Genomic DNA, 20,602 nt, shown 5'->3' on the forward strand with positions numbered 1-20,602 from the left:
TCAGGGCATTCCTTGGCTTGACTGGGTACTTTAGGAGGTTTGTGAAGGGATATGGATCCATAGTGACACCCCTCACAGAACTTACCTCCAAGAAAATGCCCAAGAAAGTTAACTGGACCGTGGACTGTCAAAAGGCCTTTGACACCCTGAAGCAAGCAATGTGCACAGCACCAGTTTTGAAAGCTCTAGATTACTCTAAGCAGTTCATTCTGCAGACAGATGCCTCTGAACATGGGAGAGGAGCGGTCTTGTCCCAGACAAATGATGATGGCCTTGACCAACCTGTTGCTTTTATTAGCAGGTGGTTACTCCCCATGGAGCAGCGCTGGAGTGCCATTGAGAGGGAGGCCTTTGTGTGGTCTGGTCCCCGAAGAAGTTGAGACCATATCTTTTTGGTACTCACTTCATAGTTCAAACTGACCACAGACCTCTCAGGTGGCTAATGCAAATAAAAAGAGAAAACCCTAAACTGTTGAGGTGGTCCATATCCCTACAGGGAATGGACTTTATTGTGGAACACAGACCTGGGACTGCCCATGCCAATGCAGATGGCCTTTCCAGTTTATTCCACTTAGAAAATGAAGACTCTCTTGGGAAAGGTTAGTCTCATCCTCTTTTGTTGGGGGGGGGTGAGGGGTGTGTGTAAGGACATGCCTCCTTAGTAACTCTGAGTATTGTGTTTTCTTGTGATATAGTACTAAGTGATATAAGTGGTGTAATAGGAGCTTTGCATATCTCCTAGTTCAGCCTAAGCTGCTCTGCTATAGCTACCTCTATCAGCCTAAGCTGCTAGAACACATCTAATCTACTAATAAGGGATAACTGGACCTGGCACAATGTGTAAGTACCACAAGGTACCCACTATAAGCCAGGCCAGCCTCCTACAGGAGGGAGTAGCCACTTTGGACTATTTGCAAAACTCACCTATCCACTGTGATGGATTCCCAGTGGGACAGGTGATGGCGGACCCTGTCACATCTGGTCCAGGCTGTTGGCGATTTTAGAAGGTAATAGATGTACATTTGTCGTTAGTGAAACAAATTGTTTATGAAACTAAAACCTTAAAAGTGATTGCTAAGATCTGTCCGTAAACCTTCACTATCCTTGACCACTTGGGTCTTTTGCTAAAAGTGGTCTCTGCTAAAGTGCAGGATTTATTGATAAAATGTTGAATCTGCATTTTTCTTCCACTGAATAGGTCTAAGTGTATATCGGTGTTTTATCCTTGAGTTTCTTTTCTGGGCGTTTTTATTCTATGGACCTGAGGTTGACTTAAAACTTTCACACATACAATACTCTAATTTTGTGACTTCTAGTGAAAGCGAGGTAACCCAGCAACTGATTAATCTGCAACATTGCCTATTCTCAAAGATATCGTTGAATCTTTTTTGTTGCTTTTCCTTTGACAACGTGAAGCAGGCCAAGTCATTTCTGCTTAGTATGACCTTTAAAGTGAGGTCAGACCTATGAATATTTTCCTGAGTACAGTGCCAATCTAGTTTCCAATGCTGTGTAATGAGTTCATCAGTGTTGGTGTGGTTATAGGACATAGTCAAAATATTTATCTGGTAGAGACTTCTAGTTGCAGATTCCTTACCTTAGAATTTCCCCCAGGCGTCAGACTGGATCCGGAGATTTTTCTTTGCGCAATACCCTTGCACGTCGGTTGGTGGCGTTGCCCTCATAGTCGCTGTGATGAAGTCGGGAGTAGTATATACGCCGTCTTCACTCTGTGACGTCAGTTCTTTTATTTCCATGCCACGTGCTGATCCAGAGAAGATCTACCCTGGTCCCTTTTTGGCCAACTTCAACCATTTTGTGGTGTTTTTGTGAGATATTTGGTGCATCGAGGATGTCCCCGAAGACCAGTTTCAAGCCGTGCGAGGACTGTGACCGCACAATGTCAGAGACGGATCCGCAGCGGCTTTGTCTGTGGTGTCTCGAGCACGACCACGACCCAAAGTTGTGCTCCGAGTGCCGGGTCATACACCCGAAGGCCTGGAGGGAGCAGTCCCTCTAGCTCATGACACCACGGGACTCGATTCCGCATAAGTCCCAGTCTCGATCGAGAGGAAGGTTCTCAAGACCGTTTGCAGAGCCATCACCACCCGTCTTCTTCTAAATCTTCGGGTGCAGGTAAGAAGAAGAAGAATTCGAAGAGGTCCCATCGATCTCCGACTTCGCCCCGAGGCTCGGCTGACGCAGTAAGAGTGTCGACGCTCAAGGCCTCCATCCTTGGTGCGTGCGTCTGGGTCTGCTCCGAGTTTCCCAGAGCGACCCCCGACCAACTTAAGGAGTTCTTTGAGGCCAGGCGCCTCATATTTCGACGGACCGACCCCGATGCGGCACCTTTGGGCCCAAGGGTTTGGTTGTGGGAACTTCAGGTTCTTCGCCGGCGGCTTCGCTCCAGCCACCAAGGTCCCTGACGGATCCACTTGCGGATCCGCACTGGTGCTGGTCGCACCCTTGAGACCTTCCCTGGCTCCGGGTCGATTGTGGATGCTCCTGACGTCGGTAGTGCCTACTATCGACGTCGATCCAATCGTTAGCCCCGAGGACTCGGAGTCGGAGCGGCGTCGGCCGCCACTGCCTTTGTGTTCAATGGGGCCTATTCGTCCCTTCTCATGAGGAGGAGAGTCTCCACCGTCTGGACTCAAAAAGAGCGTTGGCGTTCTATCTTAATTATGCTAAAGACTTCTGCGTGGACAATCAACTCTTTGTCGGGTATTTGGGTGCAAAAAAAGAGAAGGCCGTGCAAAAGCGTACCATCTCTCGATGGGTGCTTCTTTGCATCAAAATGTGCTACGCTTTAGCCAAGAATCAACCCCCTGAGGGCTTGCGTGCTCATTCCACCAGAGCAACTGCTGCTTCTACTGTGTTAGCACACGGAGTTCCTGTCCTGGATATCTGCCAGGCAGCTACGTGGGCGTCCCTGCACACGTTTGCTAAACACCACTGCCTGGACAGTCAGGTCCATCGGGACAGTTACTTTGGTCGTTTGGTCCTGCAGGACTTCCTAGTATGATCTTGGTTTGCAGCTCACCTCAGAAAATGGCATTGTTTGGGTATCTATTCTAAGGCAAGGAATTTGCAACTAGAAGTCTCTATCAGATGTACAAGTTACTTACCTTTGGTATTGAAATATCTGGTAGGGACATATTCTAGTTGCAGATTACTTACCGCCCACCCATCCTCCTTGCTTGCTGTAGGAAGTTGGCTCTGTATGTACTATTTCAAAGTAAGAAATAGCATGCACAGAGTCCAAGGGTTCCCCTTAGAGGTAAGATAGTGGCAAAAATAGATAATTCTAATGCTCTATTTTGTGGTAGTGTGGTCAAGCAGTAGGCTTATCAGAGGGTAGTGTTAAGCATTTGTTGTACACACACAGGCAATAAATGGGGAACACACACTCAAAGACAATTCCAGGCCAATAGGTTTTTATATAGAAAAATATATTTTCTTAGTTTATTTTAAGAACCACAGGTTCAAGATTTACAAACAATACTTTAAATGAAAGGTATTTCACTTAGGAACTTTAGGAACTTTGAATTAGCAAAATAGCATACACAGTTTTCACATAAATGGCAATAAGCTATTTTAAAAGTAGACAGTGCAATTTGTGTTCAATGGGGCCTATTCGTCCCAGGCCGGATTCAGACCCTTTTCCCTAGGGGTACAAATTCAGAGAGGGATTGGAGGGGTCCCTGTACCCTTATGAATATGCAGAATGACCCATCTTTGGACTGGGATCAGGAATTGGCCGACGCCAGTGGTCTGGATACTTCTCCAGACGCTGGCGTGCTGTCTCCTCCTACCGTTCCTACGGCAGAGGGAGCAACTTATGGTATGGTGGTCAGTAGGGCAGCTGAGGTCCTTGGCCTTGAGCTTCCTACTGTAGAGGTCAGGTCCTATGTCCTGATGGAGGTGCTTCAGCCTGGGGCTTCCACCTCAGAACCCCTATTTTGCCATTCAATGAAGCCCTCACCGATGTCCTTTTGGGTACTTGGTCCAAACCCAACACAGGGGCTCCTGGAAATAGGAATATCGCACGCCACTATTTGGCCCGCTCCGAACAACCCTAAATTTCCGTCCCAACACCCCATGCCTGAGAGTCTTGTCATCCAGGCTTCCTCTTCTTCAGACACATTCCCTTCCGCACCCCCGGATAGGGAATCAAAAAGGCTGGAACATTTTTAGTAAGAAGTTGTTTTCTTCCTCCAGTCTTGCGCTGCGGTATGTGAACACCGCATGCCCTTTGGGCCGCTATACCCACTCTTTGTGGGATACGGTTGCGCAAGTCCTGCCGCAGATACCAGAGGAGGCCCGTGCTATTGTCTCCCAAGCTGGGAATGATGGCAGAGATGCAGCAAAGTTAATGATCCGTTGAGGGCTGGATCTGACCAACTCTGGCAGATCGGTTGCTACGACGGTGGACTTGAGACGCCATGTCTGGTTGCGTACTTCTGGTTTTTCTGGGGATGTCCAACAGTCCCTCATGGACATGCCCTTTGATGGCTCCCGTCTCCTTGTTGACAGAGGACTCGGCCTAGGAGAGATTCAAGGATTCCTGGGCTATGGCTAGGTCCTTTAGTCTTTCATCTGCCCCTCGCCCCGCAGTCTGCTTTTCGCCACTTTCGTGGCCACAGAAGGGGCTCCCTGTCGCGTCCTCCTCCCAGCCACCCTGCCACCCCTCTGCGTGGCCGGGGATGCGGAATCACACGTGGGCGTGGGACAGGGAACCAGAGGTATGCCCAGTCCGCCTCTGCCCTCGCTGCAGCCTCCAAACCCTCCTAGTCCGTTTCCCCACTTCCATCCAGTTGGTGGCAGGTTTCGCCATCACCTGCCCCACTGGGAATCCATCACTAAGGACAGGTGGGTTTTGCAGATAGTTCAAAAGGGCTACTCCCTCCCTTTCGAATCTGCTCCACCAGCCAGGCCTCCATCCTTCAGTCACCTTCCAGAGGATCATTTGGCACTTCTCCGCCAGGAAGTCACAGCTCTTTGCCAATGGAGCTATAGAAAAGGTTCCTGTGCCCGAAATAGGTCGTGGTTGTTATTCCCGCTACTTTCTGGTGCCCGGAAACGGACAAGAGCCTACGTCCTATCCTAGACCTTTGGGATCTGAACTACTTCCTCAAGAAGGAGACATTCAAAATGCCCACCCTGGCTCAGGTTCTGTCTGCCTTGGACACAGGAGACTGGATGGTAGCGTTGGACATACAGGACGCTTATTTCCACATCCCCATCCTGCCTGCCCACAGACTTTACCTACGATTCGTGGTAGGTAACGAGCACTTTCAGTTTACCGTGCTCCCCTTCGGCCTTACCAGCGACCCTCAGGTGTTCACGAAAGTGATGGTGGGGTGTCATGCTTCCCCTACCTCGACGACTGGCAGTTGAAGGCGGACTCGCCCCAGAAAGTCGTCTGCCACCTTCAGACTATGGCAAACCTCCTGCACACTCTGGGGTTCATTATAAACGTGCCAAGTCACTCCTGACTCCTTCTCAGACGCTCCCCTTCATCAGAGCTTTTCTGGACACAGTGCAGTTTTGGGCTTATCCTCCCAAAATCGAGTCCAAGACATTCAGGCTATGATTCCGATCTTTTGGCCTCTGTCTTGGCTTTCGGTGAGACTGACTTTGAGGCTGCTGGGCCTCATGGCCTCCAGCATCCTGCTAGTAACACATGCCAGATGGCATATGCGGGCTCTGCAGTGGGATTTGAAGTTCCAGTGGGCGCAGCATCAGGGGAATCTCTCCAACCTGGTCCAGATCTAGGAGGGGACCGTGAAAGACCTCAGTGGGGGCTTTCGAATCTGCATCGGGTCCATGGCAGATCTATCTCCCTTCCCCAACCAGATCTATCTATAGTGACAGATGTGTCACTTCCAGTTTGGGGAGGCCACATGGGAGAGGCGGAGATCAGAGGCCTCTGTTCTCTGGTGGAGTCTGGGCTCCATATCAATCTTCTGGAGCTCCGGGTGATCAGGCTTGCTTTGAAAGCATTTTTCCCTCTCTCAAAGGGAAAGTAGTTCAAGTCTTCACGGACAATACTACTGCCATGTGGTACTGCAACAAATAGTGCGGAGTAGGGTCCTGGACCCTTTGTCAGGAGGCACTACGCTTCTGGACATGGCTTGAACATCAAGGCATTACCCTGGTTGTTCAACATCTGGCGCGTTCACTCAACGCCAGAGTGGACGAACTCAGGCGTCGATGCACAGCCGATCACAAATGGCGTCTCCATCTGGAGGTTTCGCAAGGTCTCTTTCAGCAGTGGGGAGAGCCTCGGTTAGATCTGTTCGCCTCTGCTTAGAATGCGCAATGTCAGCTGTTTTGCGTGTTGGAGTTTCCTAGGTGGCACTCGTTCGGAGACATCTTTCGTCTCGAGTGGAACTCTGGCTTCCTTTCCACCTATGCCACTTCTGCCCAGAGTTCTGAAGAAGATCATGATCAACCGTGCCCAAGTCATCTTGGTGGCTCTGGACTGGGCACGTAGAGTCTGGTATCCAGAGCTATTGAGCATGTCCATCAATCCTCCGCTCAGATTGCCTTTTCGGGCAGATATTCTGTTGCAGCAACAGGGGATGGTTCTTCACCCGAACCTGTCCAACCTCCTCCTTCATGCATGGCGAGTGAGCGGCGACAGTTGAAGACTTTTGACTTTCCACCAGAAGTCTGCGATGTTATCTTGGCAGCCAGGCGTCCCTCAACCAAAACTGTATACGCCTGTTGTTGGAATAAATTTGTGGCATGGTGCACCAACAAAGCTGTTGATCCCGCTCTCTGCCCCTATATTCAAGGTTTTCCTGTTCATTCTTTCTTTGGCCCAGCAGGGCTCTGCTTTGGGCACCATTAAAGGGTATTTATCTGCCATTTCGGCCTTCCTTAGATTACCTGATCAGCCCTCATTTTTTAAATCTCCTATTGTGAGTAGATTCCTAAAAGGCGTCACCCATTTATTTCCTCCCACTCCATTTATCATGCCTCAGTGGGACCTCAATCTTGTCCTTAATTATTTATTGTGTACTCCCTTTGAGCCGATGCACAATTGTCCCTTTCCGCTCCTCACCTTCAAAACTGTCTTTTTTGTTGCCATCACATTTGCTCGCAGAGTGAGTGAGCTCCATGCCCTTCCGTCTAAACCTCCATACTTGTCTGTGCACCCTGACAAAGTGGTGTTGCGCACTAAGGCTTCCTTCCGTCCAAAGGTGGTTTCGCCTTTTCATGTAGGCCAGTCCATCACCCTGCCTACTTTCTACACACACCCACATCCTTCTCATGAGGAGGAGAGTCTCCACCGTCTGGACTCAAAAAGAGCGTTGGCGTTCTATCTTAATCGTACTAAAGACTTCTGCGTGGACAATCAACTCTTTGTCGGGTATTTGAGTGCAAAAAAAGAGAAGGCCGTGCAAAAGCGTACCATCTCTCGATGGGTGCTTCTTTGCATCAAAATGTACTACGCTTTAGCCAAGAAGCAACCCCCTGAGGGCTTGCGTGCTCATTCCACCAGAGCAACTGCTGCTTCTACTGTGTTAGCATGCGGAGTTCCTGTCCTGGATATCTGCCAAGCAGCTACGTGGGCGTCCCTGCACACGTTTGCTAAACACGACTGCCTGGACAGTCAGGTCCATCGGGACAGTTACTTTGGTCGTTTGGTCCTGCAGGACTTCCTAGTATGATCTTGGTTTGCAGCTCACCTCAGAAAATGGCATTGTTTGGGTATCTATTCTAAGGCAAGGAATCTGCAACTAGAAGTCTCTATCAGATGTACAAGCTACTTACCTTTGGTACTGAAATATCTGGTAGGGACATATTCTAGTTGCAGATTACTTACCGCCCACCCATCCTCCTTGCTTGCTGTAGGAAGTTGGCTCTGTATGTACTATTTCAAAGTAAGAAATAGCATGCACAGAGTCCAAGGGTTCCCCTTAGAGGTAAGATAGTGGCAAAAATAGATAATTCTAATGCTCTATTTTGTGGTAGTGTGGTCAAGCAGTAGGCTTATCAGAGGGTAGTGTTAAGCATTTGTTATACACACACAGGCAATAAATGGGGAACACACACTCAAAGACAATTCCAGGCCAATAGGTTTTTATATAGAAAAATATATTTTCTTAGTTTATTTTAAGAACCACAGGTTCAAGATTTACAAACAATACTTTAAATGAAAGGTATTTCACTTAGGAACTTTAGGAACTTTGAATTAGCAAAATAGCACACACAGTTTTCACATAAATGGCAATAAGCTATTTTAAAACTAGACAGTGCAATTTTCAACAGTTCCTTGGGGAGGTAAGTGTTTGTTAGTTTTGTAGGTAAGTAAACCACCTACAGGGTTCAAAGTTGGGTCCAAGGTAGCCCACCGTTGGGGGTTCAGGGCAACCCCAAAGTTACCACACCAGCAGCTCAGGGCCGGTCAGGTGCAGAGGTCAAAGTGGTGCCGAAAACGCATAGGCTTCAATGGAGAAGGGGGTGCCCCGGTTCCAGTTTGCCAGCAGGTAAGTACCCGCGTCTTCGGAGAGCAGACCAGGGGGGTTTTGTAGGGCACTAGGGGCAACACAAGTCAGCACAAAAAGTACACCCTCAGCGGCACGGGGCGGTCGGGTGCAGTGTGCAAACAGGCGTCGGGTTTGCAATGTAGTCCAATGGGAGACCTAGGGGTCTCTTCAGCGATGCAGGCAAGGGGGGTGGGGCGTCTCCTCGGGATAGCCACCACCTGGGCAAGGGAGAGGGCCACCTGGGGGTCGCTCCTGCACTGGAGGTCGGATCCTTCAGGTCCTGGGGGCTGCGGGTGCAGTGTCCTTACCAGGTGTCGGGTTCTTAGAATCAGGCAGTTGCGGTTAGGGGGAGCTTCTGGATTCCCTCTGCAGGCGTCGCTCTGGAGGCTCAGAGGGGGCAACTCTGGTTACTCACGGGCTCGCAGTCGCTGGGGAGTCCTCCCTGTAGTGTTGGTTCTCCACAAGTCGAGCCGGGGGCGTCACAGTGCAGAGTGCCAAGTATCACGCTTCCGGCGGGAAACGTGTGGTTTTCAAAAGTTGCTTCTTTGTTGCAAAGTTGCAGTCTTTGTGGAACAGAGCCGCTGTCCTTGGGAGTTCTTGGTCCTTTTAGCTGCAGGGTAGTCCTCTGAGGCTTCAGAGGTCACTGGACCCTGTGGAACGCGTCGCTGCAGCAGTTCTCTTGAAGTGGGGAGACAGGCCGGTAGAGCTGTGTCCAAAGCAGTTGGTGTCTCCGTCTTCTCTGCAGGTTTTTCAGCTCAGCAGTCCTTCTTTGTCTTAGGTTGCAGGAATCTGATTTCCTAGGTTCTGGGTGCCCCTAAATACTGAATTTAGGGGTGTGTTTAGGTCCGGGAGGGCAGTAGCCAATGGCTACTGTCCTTGAGGGTGTCTACACCCTCATTGTGCCTCCTCCCTGAGGGGAGGGGGCACATCCCTATTCCTATTGGGGGAATCCTCCAAAATCAAGATGGAGGATTTCTAAAGGCAGGGGTCACCTCAGCTCAGGACACCTTAGGGGCTGTCCTGACTGGTGGGTGACTCCTCCTTGTTTTTCTCGTTATCTCCCCTGGACTTGCCGCCAAAAGTGGGGGCTGTGTCCAGGGGGCGGGCATCTCCACTAGCTGGAGTGCCCTGGGGCATTGTAACACGAAGCCTGAGCCTTTGAGGCTCACTGCTAGGTGTTACAGTTCCTGCAGGGGGGAGGTGTGAAGCACCTCCACCCAGAGCAGGCTTTGTTTCTATCCTCAGAGAGCACAAAGACTCTCACCACATGGGGTCAGAAACTCGTCTCTCAGCAGCAGGCTGGCACAGACAAGTCAGTCCTGCACTAAACAGCTGGGTAAAATACAGGGGGCATCTATAAGATGCCCTCTGTGTGCATTTTTTAATAAATCCAACACTGGCATCAGTGTGGGTTTATTATTCTGAGAAGTTTGCTACCAAACTTCCCAGTATTCAGTGTAGCCATTATGGAGCTGTGGAATTCGTTATTGACAGACTCCCAGACCATATACTCTTATGGCTACCCTCCACTTAAAATGTCTAAGGTTTTGCTTACACACTGTAGGGGCATAGTGCTCATGCACTTATGCCCTCACCTGTGATATAGTGTGCCCTGCTTTAGGTCTGTAAGGCCTGCTAGAGGGGTGACTTACCTATGGCACGGACAGTGAGAGGTGGGCATGGCACTCTGAGGGGTGTGCTATGTCGCCTTAGTCATTTTCTCCCCATTAGCACACACAAGCTGTGAGGCAGTGTGCATGTGCTGAGTGAGGGGTCCCCAAGCTGGCATAAGACATGCTGTAGCCCTTAGAGACCTTCCCGGGCAACAGGGCCCTTGGTACCAGGGGTACCATTTACAAGGGACTTATCTGTGTGCCAGGGCTGTTCTAATTGTGCAAACAAAGGTACAGTTTAGGGAAAGAACAATTGTGCTGGGGCCTGGTTAGCAGGGTCCCAGCACACTTTCATTCATAACTGGCATCGACAAAAGGCAAAATGTCAGGGGTAACCATGCCAAGGAAGACATTTCCTAACAGTGGTCATCTTAGAGATGCCCCCTGTATTATACCCAATCCTTCAGTGCAGGACTGACTGGTCTGTGCCAGCCTCCCACTGAGAGATGAGTTTCTGACCACCTGGGGTGAGAGCCTTTGTGCTCTCTGGGGCCTGAAACAAAGCCTGCACTGGGTGGAGGTGCTTCACACCACCCCCCTGCAGGAATTGTAACACATGGTGGTGACCCTCAAAGGCTCAGGCCTGGTGTTACAATCCCCCCAGGGCACTCCAGCCAGTGGAGATGCCCGCCCCCCTGGACGAGCCCCCACTTTTGGCGTCAAGTCCAGAGGTATACTGAGAAAAACAACGAGGAGTCACCTCGTCAGCCAGGTCCACCCCTAAGATGACCAGTGGAGAAGTGACCCCCTCCTGGAGAAATCCTCCATCTTGCTTTGGAGGATTAGGACCAATAGGAATAGGGATCTGCTCCCCTCCCCAGAGGGAGTGTGCACAAGGAGGGTGTAGCCACCCTCAGGGACAGTAGCCATTGGCTACTGTCCTCTAACCCTAACACACCCCTAAATTTAGTATTTAGGGGCGACCCTGAAACCAGATCATCAGATTCCTGACGACCTAACAAGAAGTACTGCTTACCTGAAATCCCCACAGAGAAGAAGGAAGACGACAACTGCTTTGGCCTCAGCCCTATCGGCCTGTCTCCTGATTCAAAGAACCTGCAACAGCGAGGCATCCTGTGGGCCTAGCAACCTCTGCCGACTCTGAGGACTGCCCTGCAACTCCAAAGGACGAAGAAACTCCTGAAACCATCTTTAAAGGGACTCTCACCTCACTCCAGAAGCGTGAGTCCCCACCACTCTGCACACCACGCCCCTGTCCAGAGAAACCAACGCCGCAGAGAGGACCCTCAGGTGACTCCAATAACGTGTCCACCCTGAGCGGACCTAACTGCACCCTCACTACGACGCCTGCAGAGGGAATCCAGAGGACTCCCCTGACCGTGACTGCCATATAACAAAGAAATCCGACTCCTGGAGAAGCACTGCACCCGCAGCCCCCAGGCCCGTGAGGAACCAACTACTGGTGCAGCAGCGACCAGCAGGTGGCTTTCATCTGGCCCGAGAATTCCCCCCCACCCCCCACTGCTCTACAAAACCCCCCTGTTCTGCTCCCCGAGGACGCAGATACTTACCTGCTAGCAGACTGGAACCGTAGCACCCCTAGTCTCCATAGGCGCTTCTGTTATTTGGGCCCCTCTTTGACCTCTGCACCTTTGATTTCTGACCTCTGCACCTAACCGGTCCTTGTGTTGCTGGTGCATGGTGTTTGGGGTTGACTTGAACCCCCAACGGTGGGCTGCCTATGCCCCGGAGACTGAAATTGTCAGTGCTTTACTTACCGTGTTAACCTAACTGTACTTACCTCCCCCAGAATTGTTGAATTTTGCACTGTGTCCACTTTTAAAATAGCTTATTGCCATTTTATGTCAAACTGTGTACAATACTGTTTTGATTCAAAGTCCTATCTATACAATGCAAAGTACCTTACATTTAATGTACTTACCTACAATTTGACTCTTGTGGTTCTAAAATAAATTAAGAAAAGAATATATTTCTATATAAAAACCTATTGGCCTGGAGTTAAGTCATTGAGTGTTTGTTCTCATTTATTGCCTTGTGTGTACAACAAATACTTAACACTACCCTCTGATAAGCCTAACTGATCGACCACACTACCACAAATAGAGCATTAGTATTACCTATTATTGCCTCTGTCAAGCCTCTTAGGGAACCCCTGGAAAGTTTTACTTTAAAGTAGTCACTGTTTCGAACAGCGTATTTTAAGTGTGGTGTGAGAATTATATAAAATATGAACATTAATATGTCTTAAAATAACTATCAATCTTAAACCGACAACCGTTATTTCTCTTATGTTTTTTCAGTCACAGTTTGAAGAGCGATGCTGTTTGGTAAGAAGCGGCGTAAAGCTTAGTAGTCTTCAGCCAGTGCAGGTTGCAATCATTTATTCTCCGCTCCAGCTACCTGTAAGTATGCAAGGACTCTGTCTCTTAAGTTTATTAGTGTTTTTTTCAGTAGCCCACCCACTCCTATCTTTTCGTCCCTACTCTCCACCTTCCTTTGTTCCCTGCCCCCTCCTTCCTTCCTTGCCCCCTCCTTTTCTTCTCTACCCCCCCTCCGTTCTAACCTGCCCCTTCTTTCCTTTAATCCCTGCCCCCTTTTTCCTTGCCCCCTTCCGTCCCTCGCCCCCCCTTCGCCCCCTTATCTCGCTGGCCACCCACTCTCACCCCCCTCCCCCACACTCCAAAACCATTCCACTCACCCTCCCCCACCCTCCCAAACACTCACCCCCACCCTCCCAAGCACCCTTCCCCCCACTCTTCCCTCCAGCCTTCCCCCCCACACTTCCCCCCACTCTTCCCGCCACCCTCCCAAACCCTCCCAGCCATCCTCCCTCCCTCCCAAACCCTCCCAGCCACCCTCTCTCCCTCCCAAACCCTCCAAGCCACCCTCCCACACCGTCCCAGCCACCCTCCTAAACCGTCCCAGCCACCCTCCCAGCCACCCTCCCAAACCCTGCCAGCCACCCTCCCACCCTCCCAAACCCTGCCAGCCACCCTCCCACCCTCCCAAACCCTGCCAGCCACCCTCCCAAACCCTGCCAGCCACCCTCCCACCCTCCCAAACCCTGCCAGCCACCCTCCCAAACCCTGCCAGCCACCCTCCCACCCTCCTAAACCCTGCTAGCCACACTCCCAAACCCTCCCAGCCACCCTCCCAAACCCTCCCAGCCACCCTCCCAACCCCTCCCAGCCACCCTCTAACCCCCTCCCAACCCCTCCCATTCCTCCTCCCTCCCTTGCCCCATCCCTCCCTTGCCCCAGCCCTCTTACCTCCCTTGCCCCAGCCCTCTTACCTCCCTTGCCCCATCCCTCCTCCCTCCCACCCTCCCTTGCCCCATCCCTCCTCCCTCCCACCCTCCCTTGCCCCATCCCTCCTCCCTCCCACCCTCCCTTGCCCCATCCCTCCTCCCTCCCACCCTCCCTTGCCCCATCCCTCCTCCCTCCCACCCTTGCCCCATCCCTCCTCCCTCCCTCCCACCCTCCCTTGCCCCATCCCTCCTCCCTCCCACCCTCCCTTGCCCCATCCCTCCTCCCTCCCACCCTCCCTTGCCCCATCCCTCCCACCCTCCCTTGCCCCATCCCTCCTCCCTCCCACCCTCCCTTGCCCCATCCCTCCTCCCTCCCACCCTCCCTTGCCCCATCCCTCCTCCCTCCCTCGCCCCATCCCTCCCTCGCCCCATCCCTCCTCCCTCCCACCCTCCCTCGCCCCATCCCTCCTCCCTCCCATCCCTCCTCCCTCCCACCCTCCCTCGCCCCATCCCTCCTCCCTCCCACCCTCCCTCGCCCCATCCCTCCTCCCTCCCACCCTCCCTCGCCCCATCCCTCCCACCCTCCCTTGCCCCATCCCTCCTCCCTCCCACCCTCCCTTGCCCCATCCCTCCTCCCTCCCACCCTCCCTTGCCCCATCCCTCCTCCCTCCCACCCTCCCTTGCCCCATCCCCCCTCCCTCCCACCCTCCCTTGCCCCATCCCCCCTCCCTCCCACCCTCCCTTGCCCCATCCCCCCTCCCTCCCACCCTCCCTTGCCCCATCCCCCCTCCCTCCCACCCTCCCTTGCCCCATCCCCCCTCCCTCCCACCCTCCCTTGCCCCATCCCCCCTCCCTCCCACCCTCCCTTGCCCCATCCCCCCTCCCACCCTCCCTTGCCCCATCCCTACCCCCGCCCACCCTCCCTTGCCCCATCCCTCCCCCCGCCCACCCTCCCTTGCCCCATCCCTCCCCCCTCCCACCCTCCCTTGCCCCATCCCTCCCTTGCCCCATCCCTCCTCCCTCCCACCCTCCCTTGCCCCATCCCTCCTCCCTCCCACCCTCCCTTGCCCCATCCCTCCTCCCTCCCACCCTCCCTTGCCCCATCCCTCCTCCCTCCCACCCTCCCTTGCCCCATCCCTCCTCCCTCCCACCCTCCCTTGCCCCATCCCTCCTCCCTCCCTCCCACCCTCCCTTGCCCCATCCCTCCTCCCTCCCTCCCACCCTCCCTTGCCCCATCCCTCCTCCCACCCTCCCTTGCCCCATCCCTCCTCCCTCCCTCCCTTGCTCCATCCCTCCTCCCTCCCTTGCCCCATCCCTCCTCCCTCCCACCCTCCCTTGCCCCATCCCTCCCACCCACCCTCCCTTGCCCCATCCCTCCCACCCACCCTCCCTTGCCCCATCCCTCCCACCCACCCTCCCTTGCCCCATCCCTCCCACCCTCCCCCCATCCCTCCTCCATCCCTCCCACCATCCCTCCTCCATCCCTCCCACCCTCCCTTGCCCCATCCCTCCTCCCTCCCACCCTCCCTTGCCCCATCCCTCCTCCCTCCCACCCTCCCTTGCCCCATCCCTCCTCCCTCCCACCCTCCCTTGCCCCATCCCCCTCCCCCCTCCTACCCTTCCTTGCCCCATCCCCATCCCCCCTCCCACCCTCCCTTGCCCCATCCCCCTCCCTCCCACCCTCCCTTGCCCCATCCCCCTCCCTCCCACCCTCCCTTGCCCCATCCCCCTCCCACCCTCCCTTACCCCATCCCTCCCCCCTCCCACCCTCCCTTGCCCCATCCCTCCCTTGCCCCATCCCTCCCCCTCCCACCCTCCCTTGCCCCATCCCTCCCCCCTCCCACCCTCCCTTGCCCCATCCCTCCCCCTCCCACACTCCCTTGCCCCATCCCTCCCACCCTCCCTTGCCCCATCCCTCCCCCCTCCCACCCTCCCTTGCCCCATCCCTCCTCCCACCCTCCCTTGCCCCATCCCTCCTCCCTCCCACCCTCCCTTGCCCCATCCCTCCTCCCTCCCACCCTCCCTTGCCCCATCCCTCCTCCCTCCCACCCTCCCTTGCCCCATCCCTCCTCCCTCCCTTGCCCCATCCCTCCTCCCTCCCACCCTCCCTTGCCCCATCCCTCCTCCCTCCCACCCTCCCTTGCCCCATCCCTCCTCCCTCCCTTGCCCCATCCCTCCTCCCTCCCACCCTCCCTTGCCCCATCCCTCCTCCCTCCCACCCTCCCTTGCCCCATCCCTCCTCCCTCCCACCCTCCCTTGCCCCATCCCTCCTCCCTCCCACCCTCGCTTGCCCCATCCCTCCTCCCTCCCACCCTCGCTTGCCCCATCCCTCCTCCCTCCCACCCTCCCTTGCCCCATTCCCTCCTCCCTCCCACCCTCCCTTGCCCCATTCCCTCCTCCCTCCCACCCTCCCTTGCCCCATTCCCTCCTCCCTCCCACCCTCCCTTGCCCCATTCCCTCCTCCCTCCCACCCTCCCTTGCCCCATTCCCTCCTCCCTCCCACCCTCCCTTGCCCCATTCCCTCCTCCCTCCCACCCTCCCATGCCCCATTCCCTCCTCCCTCCCACCCTCCCATGCCCCATTCCCTCCTCCCTCCCATGCCCCATTCCCTCCTCCCTCCCACCCTCCCATGCCCCATTCCACTCCTCCCTCCCACCCTCCCATGCCCCATTCCACTCCTCCCTCCCACCCTCCCATGCCCCATTCCACTCCTCCCTCCCACCCTCCCATGCCCCATTCCACTCCTCCCTCCCACCCTCCCATGCCCCATTCCACTCCTCCCACCCTCCCTCGCCCCATTCCCTCCCTCCCTCCCACCCTCCTTCGCCCCATTCCCACCCTCCCTCCCTCCCTCCCACCCTCCCTCGCCCCATTCCCTCCCTCCCTCCCACCCTCGCCCCATTCCCTCCCTCCCTCCCACCCTCCCTCGCCCCATTCCCTCCCTCCCTCCCACCCTCCCTCGCCCCATTCCCTCCCTCCCTCCCACCCTCCCTCGCCCCATTCCCTCCTCCCACCCTCCCTCGCCTCATTCCCTCCTCCCTCCCACCCTCCCTCGCCCCATTCCTCCCTCCCCCATTCCTCCCTCCCTCCCACCCTCCCATGCCCCATCCCTCCTCCCTCCCACCCTCCCATGCCCCATCCCTCCTCCCTCCCACCCTCCCATGCCCCATCCCTCCTCCCTCCCACCCTCCCATGCCCCATCCCTCCTCCCTCCCACCCTCCCATGCCCCATCCCTCCTCCCTCCCACCCTCCCATGCCCCATCCCTCCTCCCTCCCACCCTCCCTCGCCCCATTCCCTCCCTCCCACCCACCCTCCCTCGCCCCATTCTCTCCCACCCACCCTCCCTCGCCCCATTCCCTCCCACCCACCCTCCCTCGCCCCATTCCCTCCCACCCACCCTCCCTCGCCCCATTCCCTCCCTCCCACCCACCCTCCCTCGCCCCATTCCCTCCCTCCCACCCACCCTCCCTCGCCCCATTCCCTCCCTCCCACCCACCCTCCCTCGCCCCATTCCCTCCCTCCCACCCACCCTCCCTCGCCCCATTCCCTCCCACCCACCCTCCCTCGCCCCATTCCCTCCCTCCCACCCTCCCTCCCTCCCACCCATCCTCCCTCGACCCATTCCCTCCCTCCCACCCATCCTCCCTCGACCCATTCCCTCCCTCCCACCCACCCTCCCTCGCCCCATTCCCTCCCTCGCCCCATTCCCTCCCTCCCACCCACCCTCCCTCGCCCCATTCCCTCCCTCCCACCCACCCTCCCTCGCCCCATTCCCTCCCTCCCACCCACCCTCCCTCGCCCCATTCCCTCCCTCCCACCCACCCTCCCTCGCCCCATTCCCTCCCTCCCACCCACCCTCCCTCGCCCCATTCCCTCCCTCCCACCCTCCCTCGCCCCATTCCCTCCCTCCCACCCACCCTCCCTCGCCCCATTCCCTCCCTCCCACCCACCCTCCCTCGCCCCATTCCCTCCCTCCCACCCTCCCTCGCCCCATTCCCTCCCTCCCACCCACCCTCCCTCGCCCCATTCCCTCCCTCCCACCCACCCTCCCTCGCCCCATTCCCTCCCTCCCACCCACCCTCCCTCGCCCCATTCCCTCCCACCCACCCTCCCTCGCCCCATTCCCTCCCTCCCACCCTCCCTCGCCCCATTCCCTCCCTCCCACCCTCCCTCGCCCCATTCCCTCCCTCCCACCCACCCTCGCCCCATTCCCTCCCTCCCACCCACCCTCGCCCCATTCCCACCCTCCCACCCACCCTCGCCCCATTCCCTCCCTCCCACCCTCCCTCGCCCCATTCCCTCCCACCCACCCTCCCTCGCCCCATTCCCTCCCACCCACCCACCCTCGCCCCATTCCCTCCCACCCACCCACCCTCGCCCCATTCCCTCCCACCCACCCACCCTCGCCCCATTCCCTCCCTCCCACCCACCCTCGCCCCATTCCCTCCCTCCCACCCTCCCTCGCCCCATTCCCTCCCTCCCACCCTCCCTCGCCCCATTCCCTCCCTCCCACCCTCCCTCGCCCCATTCCCTCCTCCCTTCCACCCTCCCCCCATTCCCTCCTCCCTTCCACCCTCCCTCGCCCCATTCCCTCCCCCCTCCTCCCACCCACCCTCCCTCGCCCCATTCCCTCCCCCCTCCTCCCACCCACCCTCCCTCGCCCCATTCCCTCGCCCCATTCCCTCTCACCCACCCTCCCTCGCCCCATTCCCTCTCACCCTCCCTCTCACCCTCCCTCGCCCCATTCTCGCCCCATCCATCCCTCCCTCCCACCCTCCCTCGCCCCATCCATCCCTCCCACCCTCCCTCGCCCCATCCATCCCACCCTCCCTTGCCCCATCCATACCTCCCTCCTACCCTCCCTCGCCCCATCCATCCCTCCCTCCCACCCTCCCTCGCCCCATCCCTCCCTCCCTCCCACCCTCCCTCGCCCCATCCCTCCCTCCCTCCCACCCTCCCTCGCCCCATCCCTCCCTCCCACCCTCCCTCGCCCCGTCCCTCCATCCCTCCCACCCTCCCTCGCCCCGTCCCTCCATCCCTCCCACCCTCCCTCGCCCCGTCCCTCCATCCCTCCCACCCTCCCTCGCCCCATTCCTCCCTCGCCCCATCCCTCCCTCCATCCCTCCCACCCTCCCTCGCCCCATCCCTCCCACCCTCCCTCGCCCATCCCTCCATCTCTCCCACCCTCCCTCGCCCCATCCCTCCATCTCTCCCACCCTCCCTCGCCCCATCCCTCCATCCCTCCCACCCTCCCTATCCCCATCCCTCCCTCCCACCCTCCCTCGCCCCATCCCTCCCACCCTCGCCCCATCCCTCCCTCCCACCCTCGCCCCATCCCTCCCGCCCACCCTCCCTCGCCCCATCCCTCCCGCCCACCCTCCCTCGCCCCATTCCTCCCGCCCACCCTCCCTCGCCCCATTCCTCCCGCCCACCCTCCCTCGCCCCATTCCTCCCTCCCACCCTCCCTCGCCCCATCCCTCCCTCCCACCCTCCCTCGCCCCATCCCTCCCTCGCCCCATCCCTCCCTCCATCCCTCCCTCCCACCCTCCCTCGCCCCATCCCTCCCTCCCTCGCCCCATCCCTCCCTCCCTCCCTCGCCCCATCCCTCCCTCCCACCCTCCCTCGCCCCATCCCTCCCTCCCTCCCTCCCTCGCCCCATCCCTCCCTCCCACCCTCCCTTTTCCCATCCCGACCTCCCACCCTCCCTTTTCCCATCCCGACCTCCCACCCTCCCTTTTCCCATCCCGACCTCCCACCCTCCCTTTTCCCATCCCGACCTCCCACCCTCCCTTTTCCCATCCCGACCTCCCACCCTCCCTTTTCCCATCCCGACCTCCCACCCTCCCTTTTCCCATCCCGACCTCCCTCCCTCCCTTTTCCCATCCCTCCCACCCTCCCTTTCCCCATCCCTCCCTGCCACCCTCCCTTTTCCCATCCCTCCCTCCCACCCTCCCTTTTCCCATCCCTCCCTCCCACCCTCCCTTTTCCCATCCCTCCCTCCCACCCTCCCTTTTCCCATCCCTACCACCCACCCTCCCTCCCACCCTCCCTCTTTCCCTCCCTCCCACCCTCCCTCTTCCCATCCCTCCCACCCTCCCTCTTCCCATCCCTCGCCCACACACTGATTCATTGAACTTTCTTTGTTTGCTTTACAGAAGATGCAAGGCAATGCTTCGAATGGTGATCCAAGTATTACATTTTCCTCCTCCTTTTCTCAGCTACATAATACTGGGTGTCTAAGTTCCTATGGTCAGGGTTCAGTGCAACCCTGCATTACCAAACAGACTGGAAGCAACAATGAATTTTCTGCGGGATCAAATCATTTGATTCATGCTTCAGTTGAGATTCCTTACATTCCTGTAGAAAGATCTTCTGAACAGTCTTCTTGCAGCAAGACTTTGCAATCAAGGGAGACAAATCCAGATGTCAGTGGAAGCAAATTGCTGTCTCATGTTCAACAGCAGTCTCCCCAGTCATTAAACTTGAGCGCCATAAAGACGGAAACAAAGAATCCATTTGATAAGATAATTGCTCATCTGAAAGCTATATTTCCACACTATGGTCGGTAAGAAATATATGGAATACAGTTCTCTTATTTTAAGCACTTTGATTACTGTATGTTTCTAATGAAAACTTTTTATTTAACTATATCTCAAGGTATCTAACTTTATCTGTAAATAATTCAAATTCAAACACTGAATTCTAGGTTGTGTTGAAAGGGCTTCATCTATGAAGCCACCTAATTGTCATTGAATGTAATGCATAGGAATGCTATCCGCAGTGTGCCCTTGGCATCAGTATCTTTATCTCTGCACCACAGATGTCAGGTCCTGAGAGATTACTGTTTTTATGGGCTGTGTCACACACAATATTGGGTACAGCCTAAAGGCACTTGTGGATCCTAGTGGTTGAACCACAACTCTGATGCCTGCTCTACCTGCCACCAAATGCATGCTAATTCAGTCAGTGGACTGGTGTCAGAATAACAGAGTTATGGCTCTTAATTCCTGTCTTTGAGCGGATGGAGAAGTGTTATGTTTAATTATTATTATTATTTTAAGTGGCAGTGAACCTTTATGGAAGGTTGCCTTCTATGTATTCTGGTGACCTCAGCAGCATTCCATCGGTGTCAGTTGAGATGTCGATCCTCCTGTGGATGGCTGCTGAGGACGTTGGTGTTGACATGAGGAAATAAAC

General features: G+C 56.1%; 1 protein-coding gene across 4 annotated transcripts in view; it reads left to right on the forward strand.

Moving 5' to 3' along the window:
• Window positions 1-20,602, forward strand: part of LOC138248711 (E3 ubiquitin-protein ligase TTC3-like) — a 1,399,506-nt gene that overhangs the window by 1,247,345 nt on the left and 131,559 nt on the right. For all 4 annotated transcript variants that reach the window (XM_069202543.1, XM_069202544.1, XM_069202547.1 and 1 more), the window contains 2 exons: window positions 12,457-12,558; window positions 19,561-19,970. In XM_069202543.1, coding sequence (XP_069058644.1) covers window positions 12,457-12,558; window positions 19,561-19,970 — 512 coding nt within the window. The remainder of the gene's footprint in view (window positions 1-12,456; window positions 12,559-19,560; window positions 19,971-20,602) is intronic.

This window comes from Pleurodeles waltl, chromosome 8 (genome assembly GCF_031143425.1).
Source record: "Pleurodeles waltl isolate 20211129_DDA chromosome 8, aPleWal1.hap1.20221129, whole genome shotgun sequence".
Lineage (NCBI taxonomy): Eukaryota > Metazoa > Chordata > Amphibia > Caudata > Salamandridae > Pleurodeles > Pleurodeles waltl.